A 19,719-nucleotide genomic window follows, 5' to 3' on the forward strand; every position below is an offset into this window, starting at 1 on the left:
GTTTTTAGGAAATTTCCACGTAATTTGCATAATGTATTGGTGCAATGACTCAATAGTTCAAATTTATTTCTGTCACCGTCTTTTATAAAGCAAAACTATACTGTTTCCACCTTTTAGGAACTTCTTATTTCTTTATGAATGTTCTACCAAGCGAGCGAATAGGTCTTTCCATGTCATTATTTCACCAATCTCATCCAATGGTGATAATCGCCAATCAAACATTTTATTAATATAATCAATGTGTTTCCATGCAGTAGTTTTCTATTGTATTTTAGAGAACGGCATTGATTTTTAAAGAAACTGTTACAATTTATTTAGATCATAATCAAGAGCTCATTGACTTTATATTATAGAGAAAAACAAATAAAAAATACGAGAAATACTAAAACACTAGCAAAAGTTGATTCAAACAAATTTGATTGTAAATTAAGTTATAATTAAAATTATAATAATAATAAATACCTTTAGATGGAGATCTATGTCTTTTAGTTCTTTTCTCATCATTCGACTTATTTGGAGAATTTTCCTTGGAACTGCTTTGTTTAGGTTCAACATCATCAACAACAATTTTAGGTTTTGTACAAGATTGATTGCTCTTTGAACTTTCAGTATCCAGATCTTTCAATGTTTTATTAAAATCTTCATCAGTGTGTACTTCACTTTCAGTTTCCATCTTTTTCTTTTTAATTTCGTCTTCATGTTTTTCTTCCCTTTTACTATCTTTAACTGGGGTATCTTTGTTATTGGAACCTTTTTTAGATTTGGTCTTTACGCCTTCTCTATGCGTAGTTTTTATATTTAAAGCATCATCTGCTGTTTTATCCAGAATATCCAAGTTATCTGCAAGTAAGTCATCATCCAGTTCCATGAGAGTTTTCTCAAAAGCTTCATCTTCATGTACTCCTATTTCTGTTTTAGTCTAAAATATGAACATTTTTACATAAATATGGAAATATTACCTATGAATAATAAATTAAAAAATTTAAGTATTTATTTCTCTATAGTAGAAGCCCCAGTTAGAATGCAGTATTGGTCTTACAGCGCGCAGCGACGCCGCTCATCTCGGCACAGTGGAAGGTGTGCGGAAGTTTGGTGATCGACTGAGAAATCAAGTTTCAAAAATATTGACTTATTTTAACTGAGTTAAATAAGAGAATAAACAAAAAAAAACAAATTTTTCTATAAAAAATGACAATTAACTCATTTCATTTTTCTCATTTTCGCATGTCATTTCAATAATAATCATCATTTGGTTCTAGTTGCACCACTCATAAAATTATCTAACCCATTTTTATATCTACAGTACAACCTGCCATATCCGGACCTGTCATATCCGAACCTCCCCATATCCGGACGGTTCTACGCCGTCCGAATCTACCGAAATCTACAGAGAAAGGGAGTCCTGCTGTTGGACAACGCACTAAAAGAAGAACTAAAAGATGGCGAAATAATGTATTATAGAATCTATAAAACGTGTCTATCGACGAACGTTATTGACGGCGTTGATTACTAGAATGTATGAAGGAGAAAACGTTTCAGAGACTATAAAAGAAGTAGTGGTCTTGATATCCGGATTTTTTCATATCCGGATCGGTCTGTCGCCACATTGATCCGGATATGGCAGGTTTTACTGTATTTATAACTTTTAAATCATCCAAAAATAATAGGAACTCTAAGATGCCTAATTTAGATTGAATGTCATTGACGAATGTAGCAAAAAGATAAGGTTTTAACTGGCTACCTTCACAAATTATACCCTGTTTGTAAGATAGCTGTACAACCAACTGAAAAGATTGCCTGTAAATCTGGTAGCTTTTAGTTTGTTATACAACAACTTATGTTTCACAATATCAAAGGCTCAGGAACAGTCTGTGTAAACAGCATCTACTTGGGGTTTTCTTTCCAAAGTATCAGAAATGTCTGGTAGATAAATTAAGAGATTTGTAGAAATAGATCTACCAACTATGTTGTTCTTTGTCATAGTCACAGTTTCGTCAATAAGCAGCGGTCCCTGGGGACCTCGATGGTATATGGGGAACTTTCTATATCAGTCCCTAGGTCCCTACGGACCGCCATGGCGCTTTATGTGTTAAAACATCACATAAAAATAGTTAAACTTTTGCTCTGCACTTTTTAACCTTAATAGGGAACAATTTTCCCACCTTTTTTATAGCCAAATCTCGATTGCCACTGTCAATACACAGAATGTTGAATTTTGTGATATTAAGCATTCGTTTCCTGGATAAGTGTATTTATCCATGAAACAAATAAATACTTAATAGGTCTGTTCCTTTGTTTTTTAGTGTTACACTTTTGAGTGTAAGTGTAAGAAATTCTATGGACATTTGAGTGTAAATTACAGCGGATGTGACAGCGGCTCATGACAGCGGGCAGTATTAAACGAAAATTATCGGTGTGCCAATCTGCCAATCAAGCAAAGGGACAAGGAACTTCCGAATATGGCCTAACTGGGGGCACATAACATAACCTAATCCTAATATTTACATTTGTAAAGAATATCCTGTTTGTTTTTATTTTTTATTGTCGATTGTGCAGCGAAATTGTGATAGCAAATCAAATATAAAGTAGTTTATCGCCTACAGCAGTGGTTCCCAACCTTTTATGTCTGGCGACCCACCTTCGGATGTTTTTTCATATTCGCGACCCATCACTCACCCATGATGATATAAATGTACGTAATTCAGCTACTGTAAGAGCTACGCCGCGACCCACCTGAAATCCGCCAGCGACCCACTAGTGGGTCGCGACCCACTGGTTGGGAAACACTGGCCTACAGAACTGAATTAGTCCATAGCAGTTATCAGTTTGCAAGTAGCAAGGGCTTTCTTGAGAAGCTTATACATGTAACTTGTAGTGTTGTAAATTGTGGGAGTAGGGCAGACAGGGAAAAGTCTTATTTTGTACTGTTCCCAAGGCTCCCCATGCAATACATTTAAATTAATTATCCAAACAAAGCCGGGGACAATGGATAAAAGCCACAAGAAGAACAGATATAAGGGAATTAAAATTAAAATATGAAAAGTAAACATTTTATAAGTGGTAAGTTTAATGTAATTCAATTAATAAGGATTTTAAATGTCTACAATAATAATAAAGATGTGATAATTCAAGCTTAATTATTAGGAAAGCCAGCCATGTTTCACTTCCATGAAGCAGAGAAGGGAGGTATATAATATACTGTCGCCTTTGTCTTCTCACTAATTTCTCTTTTGCTAATGAAACCTGTAGTGAGGGAGTGATATAATCATGATGTTTTAGCAATTCTGTTGTTCATTTTTTTTTGCATTTTTTGTCTATTATAGTTTATAAATATTCAAAATCGTTCATATGTTCTACTAAATTTCCGTCTAGGTTTATATGGATTTCTTTCGGTGTCTTGGAAATAAGTAAAGTTTTGGTCTTTGCTAATTTTATTTTCATTCCTTTGTCTGCAAGTTCTCTCGTCTATAAATTTAGGTTGCTTTGTAAAGATTTCTCTGAACTTGGTATCAATGCAATGTCATCTGCAAATACACATTTACTCAGAGTTATACTTTTTAATCAATGGTAACCTAAATCTAATTTTCGGGACTCTACTGCATTTTTTTATTGGTTCATTCATATATATAATATAATGAATAGCAGTGAGCTTAAAACTCCACCTTGCCTTACTCCTTGTGTATTAGCAAATTTGTTCGATTCACAGTTTAATGCTCGCACAATGTTCCAGTACATAAATTTTACTTGCATCAATTAGTTCTCCTCCAACATCGAACAGTTCAAGCCCTTTCCAAATGTGATGTCCGGTTACCTTGTCAAAGGCTTTTTCCATTGTCTTATAGTAAAGATATGATCTTGGACACTGTGCCCGGTCAGAAACCTTTTTGTGCATCGTCTAGTTGATGTTCCACTTTCTTTCTCAGTCTCATCTCCAGTGTTCATTCATAAATCTTAGCCAGTACACTTAGCATGAAAATACCTCGATAATTTGAACATTACTTTTTTACCTCCCCCCTCTTTACCAGAAGAGCCATTACTGCTGTTGCCCAATCTTCTGGGATGCGTTTCTGTTTCCAAATTGTTATCAGTAATTTGTGTAAGTAGTGTAATGCAGATTCCCCCATATATTTCAACAATCGTGTTTTGATATTATCTATTCCTGCCACTTTACCATTTTTCATTTTTGCAATGGCTTCCGTTAATTCTTCCATTGTTATTTCATTACTCAACTCTTTGAAATATTTACTCCATCTATTAACTATATCTTGTGGTTGGGTAAGTGTTTCTCCATTTTTATTTTTTTTTATTTGCACGACAGTACTACCTGATTTACCTCTCATTTTTTCAGACCTTTATAGAACAATTTTTGGTTTGTCCTACTACTGTCTTGCTCCATCTTTTCTCCAAATCTCTCCCACTGTTCCAATTTAGCTTTTTTAACTTTTTCTTTCACAAGCTTCCTTGCTTATTAACTGTTATTTTCTAGATAAGCTCTCCATGGTACTTTCTTTTCTTTCACAGCTATTTTTATCTCTTCGCTCCACCAACTAGTCCTTTTTTTTTGACTACTTTTATTCAATAAAGATATTAAAATACTCTTGTGATAGTGAAGAGACAGTTTATGTTTCCTTTCGATCCAGATGCGATACACAATCTCCAGACAGCTGTTTCTGCCTTACGGCATCCCCAGTGGAGCTGCCTGCACACCTCTGAATCAAAACAAAATCAAATTGTCTATTTAAGTGGAATTTCAAAAATAGTTATCTACTATTAGGATGCTTCAGCGATATCTCTTAAAGAAAAGAGAAAAGTCCCAGATACAAAATTCACTATTAAAATAGTAAATAATTATTTAAATCTGAAACTTTTCTTATTGGAACCCCTTTCTGGTAACATCCTTAATCTCTTTTTGACTTTTACAATTTCGGACTTTGAATTATCTTTCTGATCTTTTTTCTAGATTAATGAAAGCAGAATGTAACTGTATACTGCAGAGTCCTTTTCCCTTTCTTTATTCATCATCTCTTGTCTTATAAATTGTAAAAGTCAGAGATTAAGGATGTTACCAGAAAGAAGTTCCAATAAGAAAAGTTGTTCTGAAGCTATTTTCTTGTGGCATTTTTATAATCAAGTATATTCAAATGGGAAATAAGCCACAATTTTACCTAAAAATGATTTTATTAACGTTTCGACGCCCAAGTGGGGTGTCGTTGTAAAAATACAAAATAATACTAAATAAACAAAAATGTTGTTGCTTAGTAAAAAATTCTTCTAATAATTTATTTAATCTGACTCATTTATATCGGCAATTCAGACACGTATTATACATTTTAGGAAGCTCTCATACCAAATGCAACACATAAAATAAAATTCATACGTAAAATGTTGCACAGTTCATAATTAATAGCGTACATCTGTTTACACTCAACAGAGATAACGTCGCATCACACATTTTATATATTATGTAGAATACAGGAGCGTGCCAATTTTGGAACTTCAGTATATGTACTCAGTATATTTGCCAGTATATGTGAGAGAGCAAAATAACAACAAAAATAGCCAGATACATAAAAAAGAAAGGAATAACACCAGCTTTCAGAACTAACAACAACTTAAGCAAACATATTAAAAACAATAAAAGCCGAAAGAGAAAGCAACTACAGAGTGGTGTGTACAAACTAACTTGTGGTGACTGTCCGAAAACTTACATCGGTCAAACTGGCAGAACTTTTGACAAACGGATAGCAGAACACAAAAGGGCTTTCAACAATAGAAAAACAGACACTTCTACATACGCACTTCACCTTCTAGATCATAATCATAATCATTCTTTCAGTGAAGAGTTTCAAATTCTACATATTCAAAATAAAGGCCTTAAGCTATCACTTTTAGAATCAATGGAAATTAATAAATTGAAAAATACAGATATAATTCTGAATGACCAACTCGAGACAAACAGCTCCCCACTCCTCAACCTCTTCAGTTAAAGACTTAAAAAGGCAAACACATTGTAAAATATATCACTTGAGAAAGACACTTTGCCGAAACAGCTGTAGTAATAACATAGTTGTAATAAATTTTGTGGAAGTATAGAAAACAAACGTTTTTCAGTGTTTTATTGTGAGATAAAATGAACTTCCATCAAGTAACGGTCGAATCCATCAATTATTTAAAAGTTGCTTAGAATTAGTTAGTTTATCCATTTCCGGTCTTATTTTGAACGTATATTTTTTCACCCTCGAGAAGGGATGAAACTCACCCCCATGCTACCTATATATGTATATGCCAAATTTCATGTCAATCTAAGCGGATCTTTAAAATTTATAGGTTTTGCATTATTTTACCGTCAGCGAACAAACTATCAATTGTCCATAAACTTTAAAAATATCACTTAATTTGTATAAAAAATTATTTTTTTGTATTATTAGGAAAAGAAATATGAAAATAAACATGGAGAAAACAAAGATAATGGTCATGGGAAATGAGGATAATCGAGTAAATATAGAGATAAATAACCAAAAACTAGAACAAGTAACAACATATACATAAATACCTGGGTGTGAAAATAGAAAATGGAGGAAGATCAGAAGAATAAGTCAACGAAAGGATAACCATGACTTCCAGAATGTACTACAGCTTAAACAGAGCATTCATTGGAAAGAAAGAAGTAAGCAATAGGACGAAGATGGGGGTGTATAAAATGATCTTCAGGCCGATCCCCACCTATGGTAGTGAGAGCTGGGTGCTAACACAATCATCGAAAAATAGAATAAACTCAATGGACATTAAGTACTCATGAAAAGTAAAAGGAATTACAAGACGCGATAGAATAAGAAACAGCATTGTAAGAGAAGAACTACAAGTCGAACCAAAAACACAAATACTAGATAAGAACAAGCTTAAATCTTTTTGGGTTTTGTGTAGAATGAACGACAATAGACAAGTAAAACGCGTATGGGAGGCATCAGTACAAAACAAGTGAGAAAAAGGGAGACCAAAGAAAACCTGGAACGATGAAGTGGTAAGAATTCTGAAGAAAAATACAACTTGGACTGAAGCGAAACGAAGGTCCAAGAATAAGCAAGAGTGGAGACGATTTGTATATGATATAGATGCATGAAATGTATTTTTCAAACACCTTAAGAAAGGTTTAGATATAGATTATATATATAAAATTATTTACTACTTGGACTAAATAAAAAAGGGATTTGGGTACCAATTTAACAAATTTAAATTATACTAGAAAAAAATGATTTGTCAAAAAACTGTAAATATTAATCTGTAAACATTAGATAGATAAGTCAACAAGCATGTTTATTCTTTTAAGACTTTTTTAAGTTTATTATGTAAGTAAACAAATTATTGTAAAAAATTGATTTCAAGAAACCTATTATCTCAAAAATTATAATGCCCTAGGATCCCTCTCGTTCTACGCTTTCAATCCCAAATATGTATACACATCTGGGCATATGCTATGGCACACTCTGCCCTTTTTTTGAGAATCCGACCCCGGACGACGTTTCAAAGAATTCTAGGTAATAGTTTAAGTGCATTGAATACATATATTAACGGCTGATATTTATTAGACCATACTGTATCGTTGCCCCCGTTAGGTAAATTATTCGGATTCGTTTTCTTTGCACAAACTTATTGAAAAAGAGGTTCTTTGGGTCATTATGGGCAAAAAAAGTTTCTTGTAATTTTTCTCTAAAATTGATTGTTTTTGAGTTATACGCGATTTAAAATTTGAAAAACGCTGAATCCTTTTTTCAAAGGGTCTGGATTTTCCATATTCCCTTCTTTAAATTCATTGTATTATGATCGTCAAATAACTATTTTATATATTTTAATTTGAAATATTATTATAAATTGATTGATCGTTCTTAAGATTTGGTCATTAATATTATGTAGACGATTTTATATTGAAATGGGGGTTGGACTTCCTATATTAACAAGTTCCTGATACAGGTCAAATTGATTTATTTTGTAATTGGGCATTCAAGTAACATATGAGTTATACTTCCTATTTGTCAACATTCACAAAAAGGAGTATCACTACAATTAATTTTAAACAAATAATGATCTGGTGTGAGGCATTGACCCGTTCGCATCCTAATAATTGATGATGTCAAGTGCCTTCGATCCACAAATGTGAATTTGTGGAACCAAGGGTTTGTAGAAAAATCACTTTGGTATTGTTGATACCATTTCCCTTCAGTTTTAAACTGTTTTGTCAATTCAACTTTAAACTCAATTATAACTCAAACTACAATTTTGTGTTTAATGAAAGGTAAAAAGTCAAATTTATATATTTCAATGTCTGCAGAAACGTTTAAAGTCTTGCCTATATTTGCCAATTTATCAGCCTCTTATTCCCCTTTACTCCAGTATGGCCTGGAATCCAAGCTAAGATTATATATAACACCAAAATGACCATTTTCAAGGCTTAATAACTCAGTTAAAAATTATTATTATGAAAGACAAAAAGTGACTAAATAAAAGTTAGCCCCCCCCCCTACATGATCTTGCAAAAATTTGTGTCATTAATGTATTACTAAGCTGTTATTTTTAATTATTATCAATGAGCGCTAACAGTGTATTGAGGCGGCCGTCAATGTGAGTGCGAAAGAGATGCACCATTCCGGCAACCAATGGTGCATCTTACTCGCACTCACATTGACGGCCGCCTCAATACGCTGTTAGTGCTAACAGTTAAAAACAGTTTAGTAATAAATTAATGACAAAAATTTCTTCAGGATCACGTAGGGGGGCTTTAAACTTTGATTTAGTCACTTTCTGACTTTCATAATAAAAATTTTTAACAGAGTTAAAGCCTTGGGTTTTCAAATTTTAAATCGCGTATAACTCGACAACAATTAATTTTCGAGAAAAATCATAAGAGACCTTTTTTGCTCATGTCCCAAAGAATCTAAAAAAATTGGTACGAAGTGAAAAAACTGATTTTTTAAATTTGTTTAAAAAAATTGTTTAAACAATTATCCGACCGCGGCACCTCCCGGCACCGTGTATTTGTTATTAGAACCTTTTTTTAAGTAAAAACGTTTGTGCAAAAAAGACGGATCGAAATAATTTACCTAACGGAGACGACGATACAGTCTGGACTATATGGGATGTTGCGTGTTACATATATCGATCGGATATCGCTTTTGGTGTGAGAGCTTCCTTAAAGTAGACGACTTTAAAATGATATTGCCAATATTGATGAGTTGCGTTCCTGGGACGACTTTACTAAAAGATAGTTCATTCGATTACATGAAATCAATCCCAACTCAAGAATATCCGCCACAAAAAATCATAGCATGTGATCTGTCTTTAAAAAGACAACCAAATGCAACGGTGGCACTGAAATTCTCGCGTTAGAGATTACATAGTAAATCACGAGGGAAAACCAGGAAAAAACCTCGTGATACTATCCCGACATCGTAAGTATTTGGGTTTACATTTAGTTTACTCTCAAAACTAATACCAAATTCTGACTTGATATTTTAAATTTTAAATAATACTAAAATACTAAATATGTACTAACTCGATATGTTACTGATTTACTAATTGTGGTATTTTCTTTCTATTGACTTCCTCCTTTAATATGGGTAACCACATCCTACTGCATTATACCGAGGAATTTGCGACACAATTGGTTTCATTTAGCATAATTAGAGCCGCGTCTTTGATTTTTCTCTTTTTACTATCTGCTTCTTTTAGGACTATACTTGAATCTCTCCACTGAACTCTATGTTCATTATCCCATGCGTGTTCACATATTTGAGATCTATCAAATTCTCTATTTTTTATATAAGACTGATGTTCATTTACTCTAACGTCTAATGGTCTTGACGTTTCACCTATATAAAATTGTTCGCATTCACAAGGTATTTTATAAATACAATTCTTTGTTCTTTCTTGTTCACTGTTAGGTTTAGTTTTAGATAGAATAGATCTCAATGTGTTTGTTGTTTTGAATGTTGTTGATATGTTGAATTTATTTCCTATTGTTTTAATTTTCTCGGATAGTCCTTTTACTTTTTATATCCTATCTAAAACTAAACCTAACAGTGAACAAGAAAGAACAAAGAATTGTATTTATAAAATACCTTGTAAATGCGAACAATTTTATATAGGTGAAACGTCAAGACCATTAGACGTTAGAGTAAATGAACATCAGTCTTATATAAAAAATAGAGAATTTGATAGATCTCAAATATGTCAACACGCATGGGATAATGAACATAGAGTTCAGTGGAGAGATTCAAGTATAGTCCTAAAAGAAGCAGATAGTAAAAAGAGAAAAATCAAAGAAGCGGCTCTAATTATGCTAAATGAAACCAATTGTGTCGCAAATTCCTCGGTAGAATGCAGTAGGATGTGGTTACCCATATTAAAGGAGGAAGTCAATAGAAAGAAAATACCACAATTAGTAAATCAGTAACATATCAAGTTAGTACATATTTAGTATTTTAGTATTATTTAAAATTTAAATATCAAGTCAGAATTTGGTATTAGTTTTGAGAGTAAACTAAATGTAAACCCAAATACTTACGATGTCGGGATAGTATCACGAGGTTTTTTCCTGGTTTTCCCTCGTGATTTACTATGGAATCTCTAACGCGAGAATTTCAGTGCCACCGTTGCATTTGGTTGTCTTTTTAAAGACAGATCACATGCTATGATTTTTTGTGGCGGATATTCTTGAGTTGGGATTGATTTCATGTAATCGAATGAACTATCTTTTAGTAAAGTCGTCCCAGGAACGCAACTCATCAATATTGGCAGTATCATTTTAAAGTCGTCTACTTTAAAATGTATAATACGTGTCTGAATTGCCGATATAAATGAGTCAGATTAATTAAATTATTAGAAGAATTTTTTACTAAGCAACAACATTTTTGTTTATTTAGTATTATTTTGTATTTTGACAACAACACCCGACTTGGGCGTCGAAACGTTAATAAAATCATTTTTAGGTAAAATTGTGGCTTATTTCCCATTTGAATATACTTGATAATAAGAAAAGTGTCAGATTTAAATAATTATTTACTATTTTTATTTTAATAGTTAATTTTATATCTGGGATTTTTCTTTATTCTTGTGATACTTTCCACATTTTTATGATTTTTTTTATGGTACACAATGTAGAATTTTTATTTATGTCTTTGTTTTAGGAACAACCACCAGATATTTAAAAGGTATAAAAAGAAGAAACTGCTGGAACTTCAAAACAAATGTGTTTGACTAGTAAAGATTTGGATAAATAACAGGAGTTACTTTGGGCTATAGCTACGTGCAGATTTATTTCCTTGTGGCTTCCTATGTTAATTCTTATTAATTATACACTTAAATATGTTTTTAGTCTCAGGAAGATTTTATATTTGATTATTTTTGAATAAACATTATTATTATTATTACCTTAATTTCCATTTAATAAATTAACTGTAATCAATAAAGTAATCGTTTAATTGTTAATAAATTATCAAGTATGATTCCCAAATATTTTATTTGTTTGACACCTTCTATGGGCTGATTGTGAGATTATAGTTAAGGCACCAAGGGTATTATAAGGATAATAACACTTGAGGTCAATGGTGTATATACCGAGGGCCTTTGGCCTGAGGGATATAAGTTGACTGAAAGCGATATTATCGTTAATACCCGTGGTGCCTTCAACATTTAATGTGACTAAATTATTCTTTATAGGCAAAAAATTGAAGGAATTTTGAATTAATTAGTTTTCAAATAAGTACATTTACCAGCAATAGTTGTAACGTAATTGTGGTAACCATAGTTTTACTTGGGTTGTTATTTGTCAACTTGACAGTATTTAACTAGTTATTTAAATTTAATACCCTAGGGCGTAATTTTTCAAAATAATGCCCTAGAGCCTAGGGCATTATATCATACTTAACTGACTTCGAAATCATGTCATTATTTATCAAACTGACTTCAAAATCATGTCATTATTTGTCAAATAATATACCAGTCGGACATTAATATTATTACAGTAGAACCTCGATTATCCGTCAGGGCACCGGACCAAGGGTATGACGGATAATCGAAAAGACGGTTAACAGAACACTAAAAAAAATAAAAATTCATAGTACAACTCTCAAATTTCATTTGTATGGTTTGTTTGACAATATAAGAGGGATTTGTGTTCGTACAATCGAATCAATTTAAAATATTCTGAAATCTGTGTTTGTTTTACTGCTGCTTCATATTTTGCGACGGCTGAATTTCTTAATCGGCATAAGATCATACAATCTACTTTATTGGCTTCTTCTTGTTGAGAATACCACTCGATGAATTATTACATATGCGATGCAGCTTCTCTAGATTATTTACGCAAATCTTTGTCAGTTACAATAGGTTCATCAATATAGCTACAGTCAAGCTTCCTTGTGTCCAAGCATCAATATAGCTACTGTGTCAGCTTCCGAATAGGTTTGGTCCGCCTTGGTTGCCATTTCAATGATTTCTTTATCTGTCAGCAATGGATAGCCGTTTGTGTCCTCATCACAAATCAAATTAACTTTTTTTTTATTTTTTTGCATTAAAATGATTGCTAATGTATAACTCAATACAACTTCTGTATGTACCCTGACGGTTAACAGAGATGATGGTTAATGGAGAGACGGATAATCGAGGTTCCACTGTACATGATTTCGAAGTCAGTTATATTATAATGCCCTAGGGTGTTATTTTTCAATATTTATTTTGAAAAATAATGCCCTAGCTAGGGTATTAAATTCAAATAACTAGTTAAATACTGTCGAGTTGACACAATTACGTTACAACTGTTGCTGGTAAATGTACTTATTTGAAAACTAATTAATTCAAAATTCCTTAAATTTTTTTGCCTATAAAGAATAATTTAGTCAGACATTAAATGTTGAAGGCACCACGGGTATTAATGATAATATCGCTTTCAGTCAACGTTTATCCCTTTAGACCCTTTTAACCCTTAAGATTGCTATCTAAAAAAAATACCAAGAAACTTTACAGAATCAACGATACTGATCTGGCTGTTATTAACACATTCACAGACACACTTTAGATGTAGACACATCTTATGAAGTAAGTGGCTTCATATGCAGTTGTGTCTGTGAATGTGTTAAGAGGTAAAGATTGACGAGCTCCTGTATAGGATAATGCTGTTTTATGTTAAAAAAAGGTAAATTAGAATTGGACCAGGTTTTTATCGTGAGTAGATCAGAAGGTATAGTAGCAATATTTGAGTTGCTCCAAGTAATACTGGTATCATCAGCAAAAAGAAAATTTTTTCCATCAATTTTTAAACTAGGGATGTCATTAATAAACGTAAGGAAAAGTAGAGGACCTGATACTGAACCTTGTGGTTTGTAGAGGACCCCACATACAATATTTTGGAGACTAGAGTCTGTATTATTTGCTCTAACCAGTTGTTTCTAACTATCCAAGTAAGATTGAAACCAATTCAAAGAAATTCTTCGAATTCCATAGAAATTTAGTTTTTTTGGCAATCAAAAGCTTTGGCATGGTCACAAAAAACAGTGGCAGTGTGAAGATTATTGCTCAGTGCTTGATAAACCTCATGTAGTACAGAAAACATGGCATCAGCAGTACATTTATTATTTAAAAAGCCGAACTGATTTTGTAACAAAATGTTGTTTTCAACAAGAAAGGACATAAGTCATGCTTTTATGAGTCTCAATAATTTTGGAGTACCGGTAGTAATGCAATAGGTATATACTTACAGGAATTAGATTTTTCACCACCCTTATGAAGAGGAATAATGATAGCTGTCTTTAGGCACTCTGGAAATTTACCTTTCTCAAAAGAATCATTAATTGGCGAGATGAGGACTCCCAACACATGTCCTGGGAGATTTAAGAAAATTTTTATCAGTACTATAGGAAGATTTGCTTTTGATACTATTGATTGTTTGGATCAGTTCAGATGGCAGATCAACTGGCCTTATAAAGAATGGATCTTGTGACAAAATAGTTGATGTTATATTTTTACTCACATTAACAAAGTATTCATTTAGATTTCCAGGGTCTAAAAGGAAAAATGTTTAAGCTGGGTGAATTTTATTTCGAAGATCGTTTATTATGGACTAAGTTTCTTTTGCAAGACTTTTAGAGCTTCTCAGACGATTTTGATAGTACGATTTTTTAGCTGATTTTATAAGTTTTAAATAGGTTTTCCTGTACTTGGTGATATATTCAGTGACAGAGCTATCGGAAAGTAAATTTCTTGATGTAGAGTAGTGAACGCATATTCATGGCTGATATGCGGATATCGGATACCTTTAGTAGTCCAGGGCCCAGGATTTGCGATGTTTTGGCTTAATTGTAATTAAAGGAAATGCTTTGTTGAACATAAGTACATAAAAGCATATTAAAAAAATCACTGAAGAGTGATAATTTTAAAATTACAGGAAAGTGCCACTCGGAGGTTAAGCAAAATTAAATTAAAACTTGTAGCTCCTTTAGTTTTTTCAATTTATAAATCTAGTTTAAATTAAACTAAAAAGAAATATATCTTTTTTGTAAACAAACACATTTAACGGCTAAACAGCTGGCTCCGGTTGGATGATACTGCGCAGGACGAGTGTAATATCCACCACCGTCTCGGAGGTAGGTGTAGAAAAGTGTTACACTTTTTTTCCTACAGCATTTCAAAGAAACGAGTTGTACGCGTTCTACGACAGAAGTTGAGTGTATCGTGAAAAAAAGTGTAAACACTAGAAAAACAAAGAAACAAGAAAGTGTAACACTTTTACACTTTTCTTACACTTTTCAAGAACTAGTGTTAAGGCGGCTGCACAATTGACCGGGAACGGGAACGAGAACGGAAACGGGAACGAGAACGGAAACTGAAAGCATCAGCAGATTCACAATTAAATGGTAAACAGCTGTTTTGTGTCACTGTCACTTGTGCTATTAATTATTTTTCTTCTCAAAATAAATTTTGTGGAACGATCTTTTTCTAATTTTATTAAAAGAACATGTCTGTGAACTCTAAAAATATGGATTTATTTGATGACGAGCTTTTATAATATTTTCGTTTTTTATAATCTTGGAACTAATTTACACAATATGTGTGCAATCGCAAAGGTTTGTCAGGATAAAGATAAAAAGCATATCATTCAAATATTTATATTATTATTGTATCTAGTTACCATATAAGTACACGTACTATGATCTATATCAATATCATACGGATGAGGACATTTTTCCAATAAAGAAATCAATCGTCGTTCGTCATTTATTTTAATGCAAAATGTATAAAAATTGTCAATAAAACTTGGTCACACACTTCTAATAACAAATTTTTATTGGGCATTTGACAGTATTTTTAATACTGCCTTCTGATTGGTTCCGGGAATACAACGGGAACGAGAAAGTTGAAACATGGTCAACTTTCCCGTTCCCGTTACCGGACAGCTTCTCGTTCTCGGTTATTGTGCATCTACAACATTAATTTACATAGAGGTTAACTTTTTTCCCGTTCCCGTTTCCGTTCTCGTTACCGTTCCCGGGCAATTGTGCAGCCGCCTTTACACTTAAAACAAAGGAACAGACCTAATATCACAAAGTTCAACATTCTGTGTATTGACAGTGACAATCAAAATTTGGCGGCAAAGTAGAGTGGAAAAATTGTTCCTGTTGTCTTATTAAGGGTTAAGATGGAAAATACAATAAGATGGAAATTATGTTCTGCTTTGCATATATCTGAAATCTAAAAACTATCTAAAGCAATAACATTAAACCAGAAAATAAAGAGAAAGTACAACAAATAAAATTTTAAATAGGCGCAAAGCTACAAAAGATTTTAAAATGACCTTGAAATGTGACACAAGATTCAACTCAAACCACATGTTAATCCTTAGTCTCCCCATGGTACTTTTAAGTACCACCAAATTTTGTTACCCTTAAGGGGGAAGTCTACTGTGACAAGGGAAAAAACAGGCCGATTTTCCGTATTTTTTTTTCTAACAAAATGTGACTTGTACATTAAATTAAACCGTCATCTTTACTATATATTCAAGTATTTGTAAAAAAAAATTCAAGTCGATATATGCAAAATGGCCGTCGTGGCACTCCTTCAAGCGCAGGTCCGTTTTTTTTAGGTGCCCAAACGGTGTACATCAAATCTCACGTCTGGGTGATCTGAAACAAAAAAATAAAATATGGTTATCATCTACATAGTATTGACTCTCGTCTGACGGAGGATTATTTTAATATCTTTTTTTGTTTAATTATATAAACAAAACAATATATAATAACAATTATAACATCAAATTTGGGCAAAAAAAATAGAAAAAAAATTCAAGAATTTTTTTTTCGGCGCGAAAATTTTTTATCGACAAAATCCTCCGTCAGACGAGAGTCAATACTATGTAGATGATAACCATATTCTGTTTTTTGTTTCAGATCACCAAGACGTGAGATTTCATGTACACCGTTTGGACCCCTAAAAAACGGACCTGCGCTTGAAGGAGTGCCACGACGGCGATTTTGAATATTTCGACTTGAATTTTTTTTTACAAATACTTGAATATATAATAAAGATGACGGTTTAATTTAATTTAATGTACGAGTCATATTTTGATAGAAAAAAAAATCCGGAAAATCGGCCTGTTTTTTCCCTTGTCACAGTAGACTTCCCCCTTAAATCCCAAGTATTGAAGTATATCTAATTTGACAATGTTCTGTTAAATATCATTTATTAGTTATCAGCTGATGTTTAATACTTCAAATACCATTCAAATGATTTCATTTTAAATACAGAATAAGATTTACGTACTCTAAAAGATCGTTAGGAAAAAACAACTCTTTTGGATTATTATTTTAAAAAGTTGTGACCAAAAAAAGGCGGACTTAAAAATACCGTCGGGAAGTAACTGTCAAAAAAAATCTATACGTTCTGGGAGACTAAGGGTTAAGATATTTTATATTTTTTACATAAAAACAGCACCTCATATGAAAAAAGAGAAGAAAGATTTTCTGTCACACATTAAACGAATAATTAAGAAATGATTTTTAATTTGAAATATCTCAGTGGTGTACCATTTTTTTTTAAACTGAGACCATTATGTGTATGTATTCCAATGATGAATATAAAATTTAATTGTATGTCAAAAACTGGACAATAACTGCCTCTTACAAACCCATCAAATTTCATTTGCATGTCCCAACCAGTTTCGTAATCATAAATAAATCATCACTTATTTCGGACATAAGTTTATATTGGGACCGTGCAAGTTCGGCAAAGCGACACCTGGTTTCTACGCTCAGCCACATTATTCGCACTTTTAATTATATTGGCCCATTGTATTAGTCCTGGTTACTGGATAATTGTCAAGGCCATATTTCAAAAAAATAATAAGAAGAAAAAATAAGATTCAGGGTATGTTATTAAAACGTAAACAATTGTATGTAGTAAATAAAATTAGTTATTAAACTGCAGTACTGCAAGCAAAATACAATTAAGGCTGTTTTATCAGTTGAGGCACAATGCGATTTTAAATGGGCGTATCACTTACTTTTCTACACTGCTTACGTCAGACCCACGTGACTCCCTACTTGAAATTGATTTGAAGTAGGGAATGCGATCTACAGTTCGATGTTTACTCAGTGGCGCCAGCGGAAGGGTAGTTTAATGACAACAAATGCATTATTCTCCATTCAAATTAGTTTTGTCGGGAATACCTTTTTATATTGATTATCGTAGATAATGTTTTAAAAAGAATTATCACATTTTTAATTTATAATATTTTAGCTAAATATAGTATTGAATAAAAATTTGTGAAACGTGACTGCAAAAAACATCATGGTGTTTATTTATAATAAATTTAAAATAACATAAAAATATTATAAAAAAAATTACAATTTGTTGTCACAAACAAATAACCAATTTCGCAGTTATAGCTTGAAAATGATCTCAAGAAGTTATTTATTTGTTAGAGAAAAGTGATATTAGCCTAGTAAAAATTAAACAAAAAATATTTTTATTTATCTATAAAAAATTGGTACCTGCCAAACCATCATAATAGTAAATGTATTTATCTGGCAAGTATTTCGAGCCGACGCGACGCACTGTGAGGAAAAAGTCCTTTAAATGGAATATGTATACATTATTTTAATATATTTATAGGTTGCAGTTACATAAGAAAAGTATCCAATTGATGAATAAAACACAAATCGTGGATAGTAGTATAATTTTCTGTCTTATTTTAAAACACCCTGTTTTGTATTTTATTAGAAGAAAGTAATCTGAAAATACTTTTGTTATTAATTTAACTATTTAAAATATGTGGCACCATATTTTCAATATAAAAATTTTTCAATTTTGACAATATTTGCTTCCAAAATTCCGGGTCGGCTTTTATCTGTAATTAGAAAATATTTAAATTAGTTTGTGAAGTCTAGTATGTGCAGGTATCAGTATTACGTATACGATCAATAATGATACATAAATAATAATAATAGGTCTGGATCCCGCGTATGAAAAAAAAGTTGATTAATAGCAAGCTGAAAATTTGTTAATAGCTTAAGGGTGTCTAGTCGGACAAACTTTGATATATGGGAACACTGGAACAGGGGAAGTTTTAATTGTGGAACAGTTTAAAAATTTGGAACGGTCAGACCACGAAAACGGCACATGTATTTTGTCCGACAGAACAGACTTAAACTCTCCGAACAGAGATTAAACTCTCATGCAAAAATCAGACTGCTATTTATCACCAAATGGGCGTTTTAATGAGTGGAACATGTAGAATACGTCAAATGACAGGAATTATGACAGGTGATAAATAGCAGTCTGATTTTTGCATGAGAGTTTAATCTCTGTTCGGAGAGTATAAGTCTGTTCTGTCGGACAAAATAAATGTGCCGTTTTCGTGGCCTGACCGTTCCAAATTTTTAACCTGTTCCACAATTAAAACTGCCCCTGTTCCAGTGTTCCCATATATCAAAGTTTATCCGACTAGACACCCTTAAGCTATTAACAAATTTTCAGCTTGCTATTAATCAACTTTTTTTTCATACGCGGGATCCAGACCTATAATAGTAATCATAAAAATATTGTTTGAATATTTTAAAAATTCTGACATGAAAAAAAAGTTTCTAATACGTTTATAAACTAATATAAATATGTACCTTATCAACAATGAAACCCATAGGTGTCCAAACAATAAAGTAGCAATATTTTTTCTGAGCTATTGTTAGCTGTCCTTGAACTTAATAAAAATAATTATCGGTGTGTTTTAATTTAAAAGTATTTTCTTCGCGTGTTAGATATTTAATTTTTTTTTAATTTGACAGCTTATTCACTTACATTATTTACTTGACAGGTAACACTTATTCCACCGCACTGTATAAGTCAAGTTAAATAAAAGCTTTTAAAAACGGTTGTAAATACTCGTATATAAATAATAAATACTTACTGTAGTGCAATTCCTCTCCTTTTCCTTGGCCTAGGACGTTTACTGGGACGCATTTCTTATCTTGTCAACTTATATCACTAAACTAATGTAATACTTAAAAATACGCGTAAACTAAAGAACTTGTAACTTATACCACTAAACTAATAATATTTTACTTAAAAATACCTGTAAACTAAAGAACTTTAATGTTTTCAAAATAACTAAGAATACTGTAAACACTAAGCAAGTTGATGAAGAAAATACAGGAATGAATAACTGGAAATGGATTCTGA

General features: G+C 32.3%; 1 protein-coding gene and 1 long non-coding RNA gene across 2 annotated transcripts in view; one reads left to right on the top strand and one right to left on the bottom strand.

The window, feature by feature from the left end:
* The window catches only part of LOC114327791 (replication factor C subunit 1), a 182,865-nt gene that overhangs the window by 150,472 nt on the left and 12,674 nt on the right, over positions 1 to 19,719 (bottom strand). Inside the window, exon 3 of the mRNA XM_028276501.2 lies at positions 463 to 919. Within this exon, the coding sequence (XP_028132302.2) occupies positions 463 to 919 (457 nt within the window). The remainder of the gene's footprint in view (positions 1 to 462; positions 920 to 19,719) is intronic.
* Positions 2,710 to 11,420, top strand: LOC126878763 (uncharacterized). The gene is made up of 2 exons (XR_007695769.1): positions 2,710 to 3,060; positions 11,181 to 11,420. It is a non-coding gene; the product is annotated as an uncharacterized LOC126878763 (long non-coding RNA).

Source organism: Diabrotica virgifera, chromosome 1 (genome assembly GCF_917563875.1).
Source record: "Diabrotica virgifera virgifera chromosome 1, PGI_DIABVI_V3a".
NCBI lineage: Eukaryota > Metazoa > Arthropoda > Insecta > Coleoptera > Chrysomelidae > Diabrotica > Diabrotica virgifera.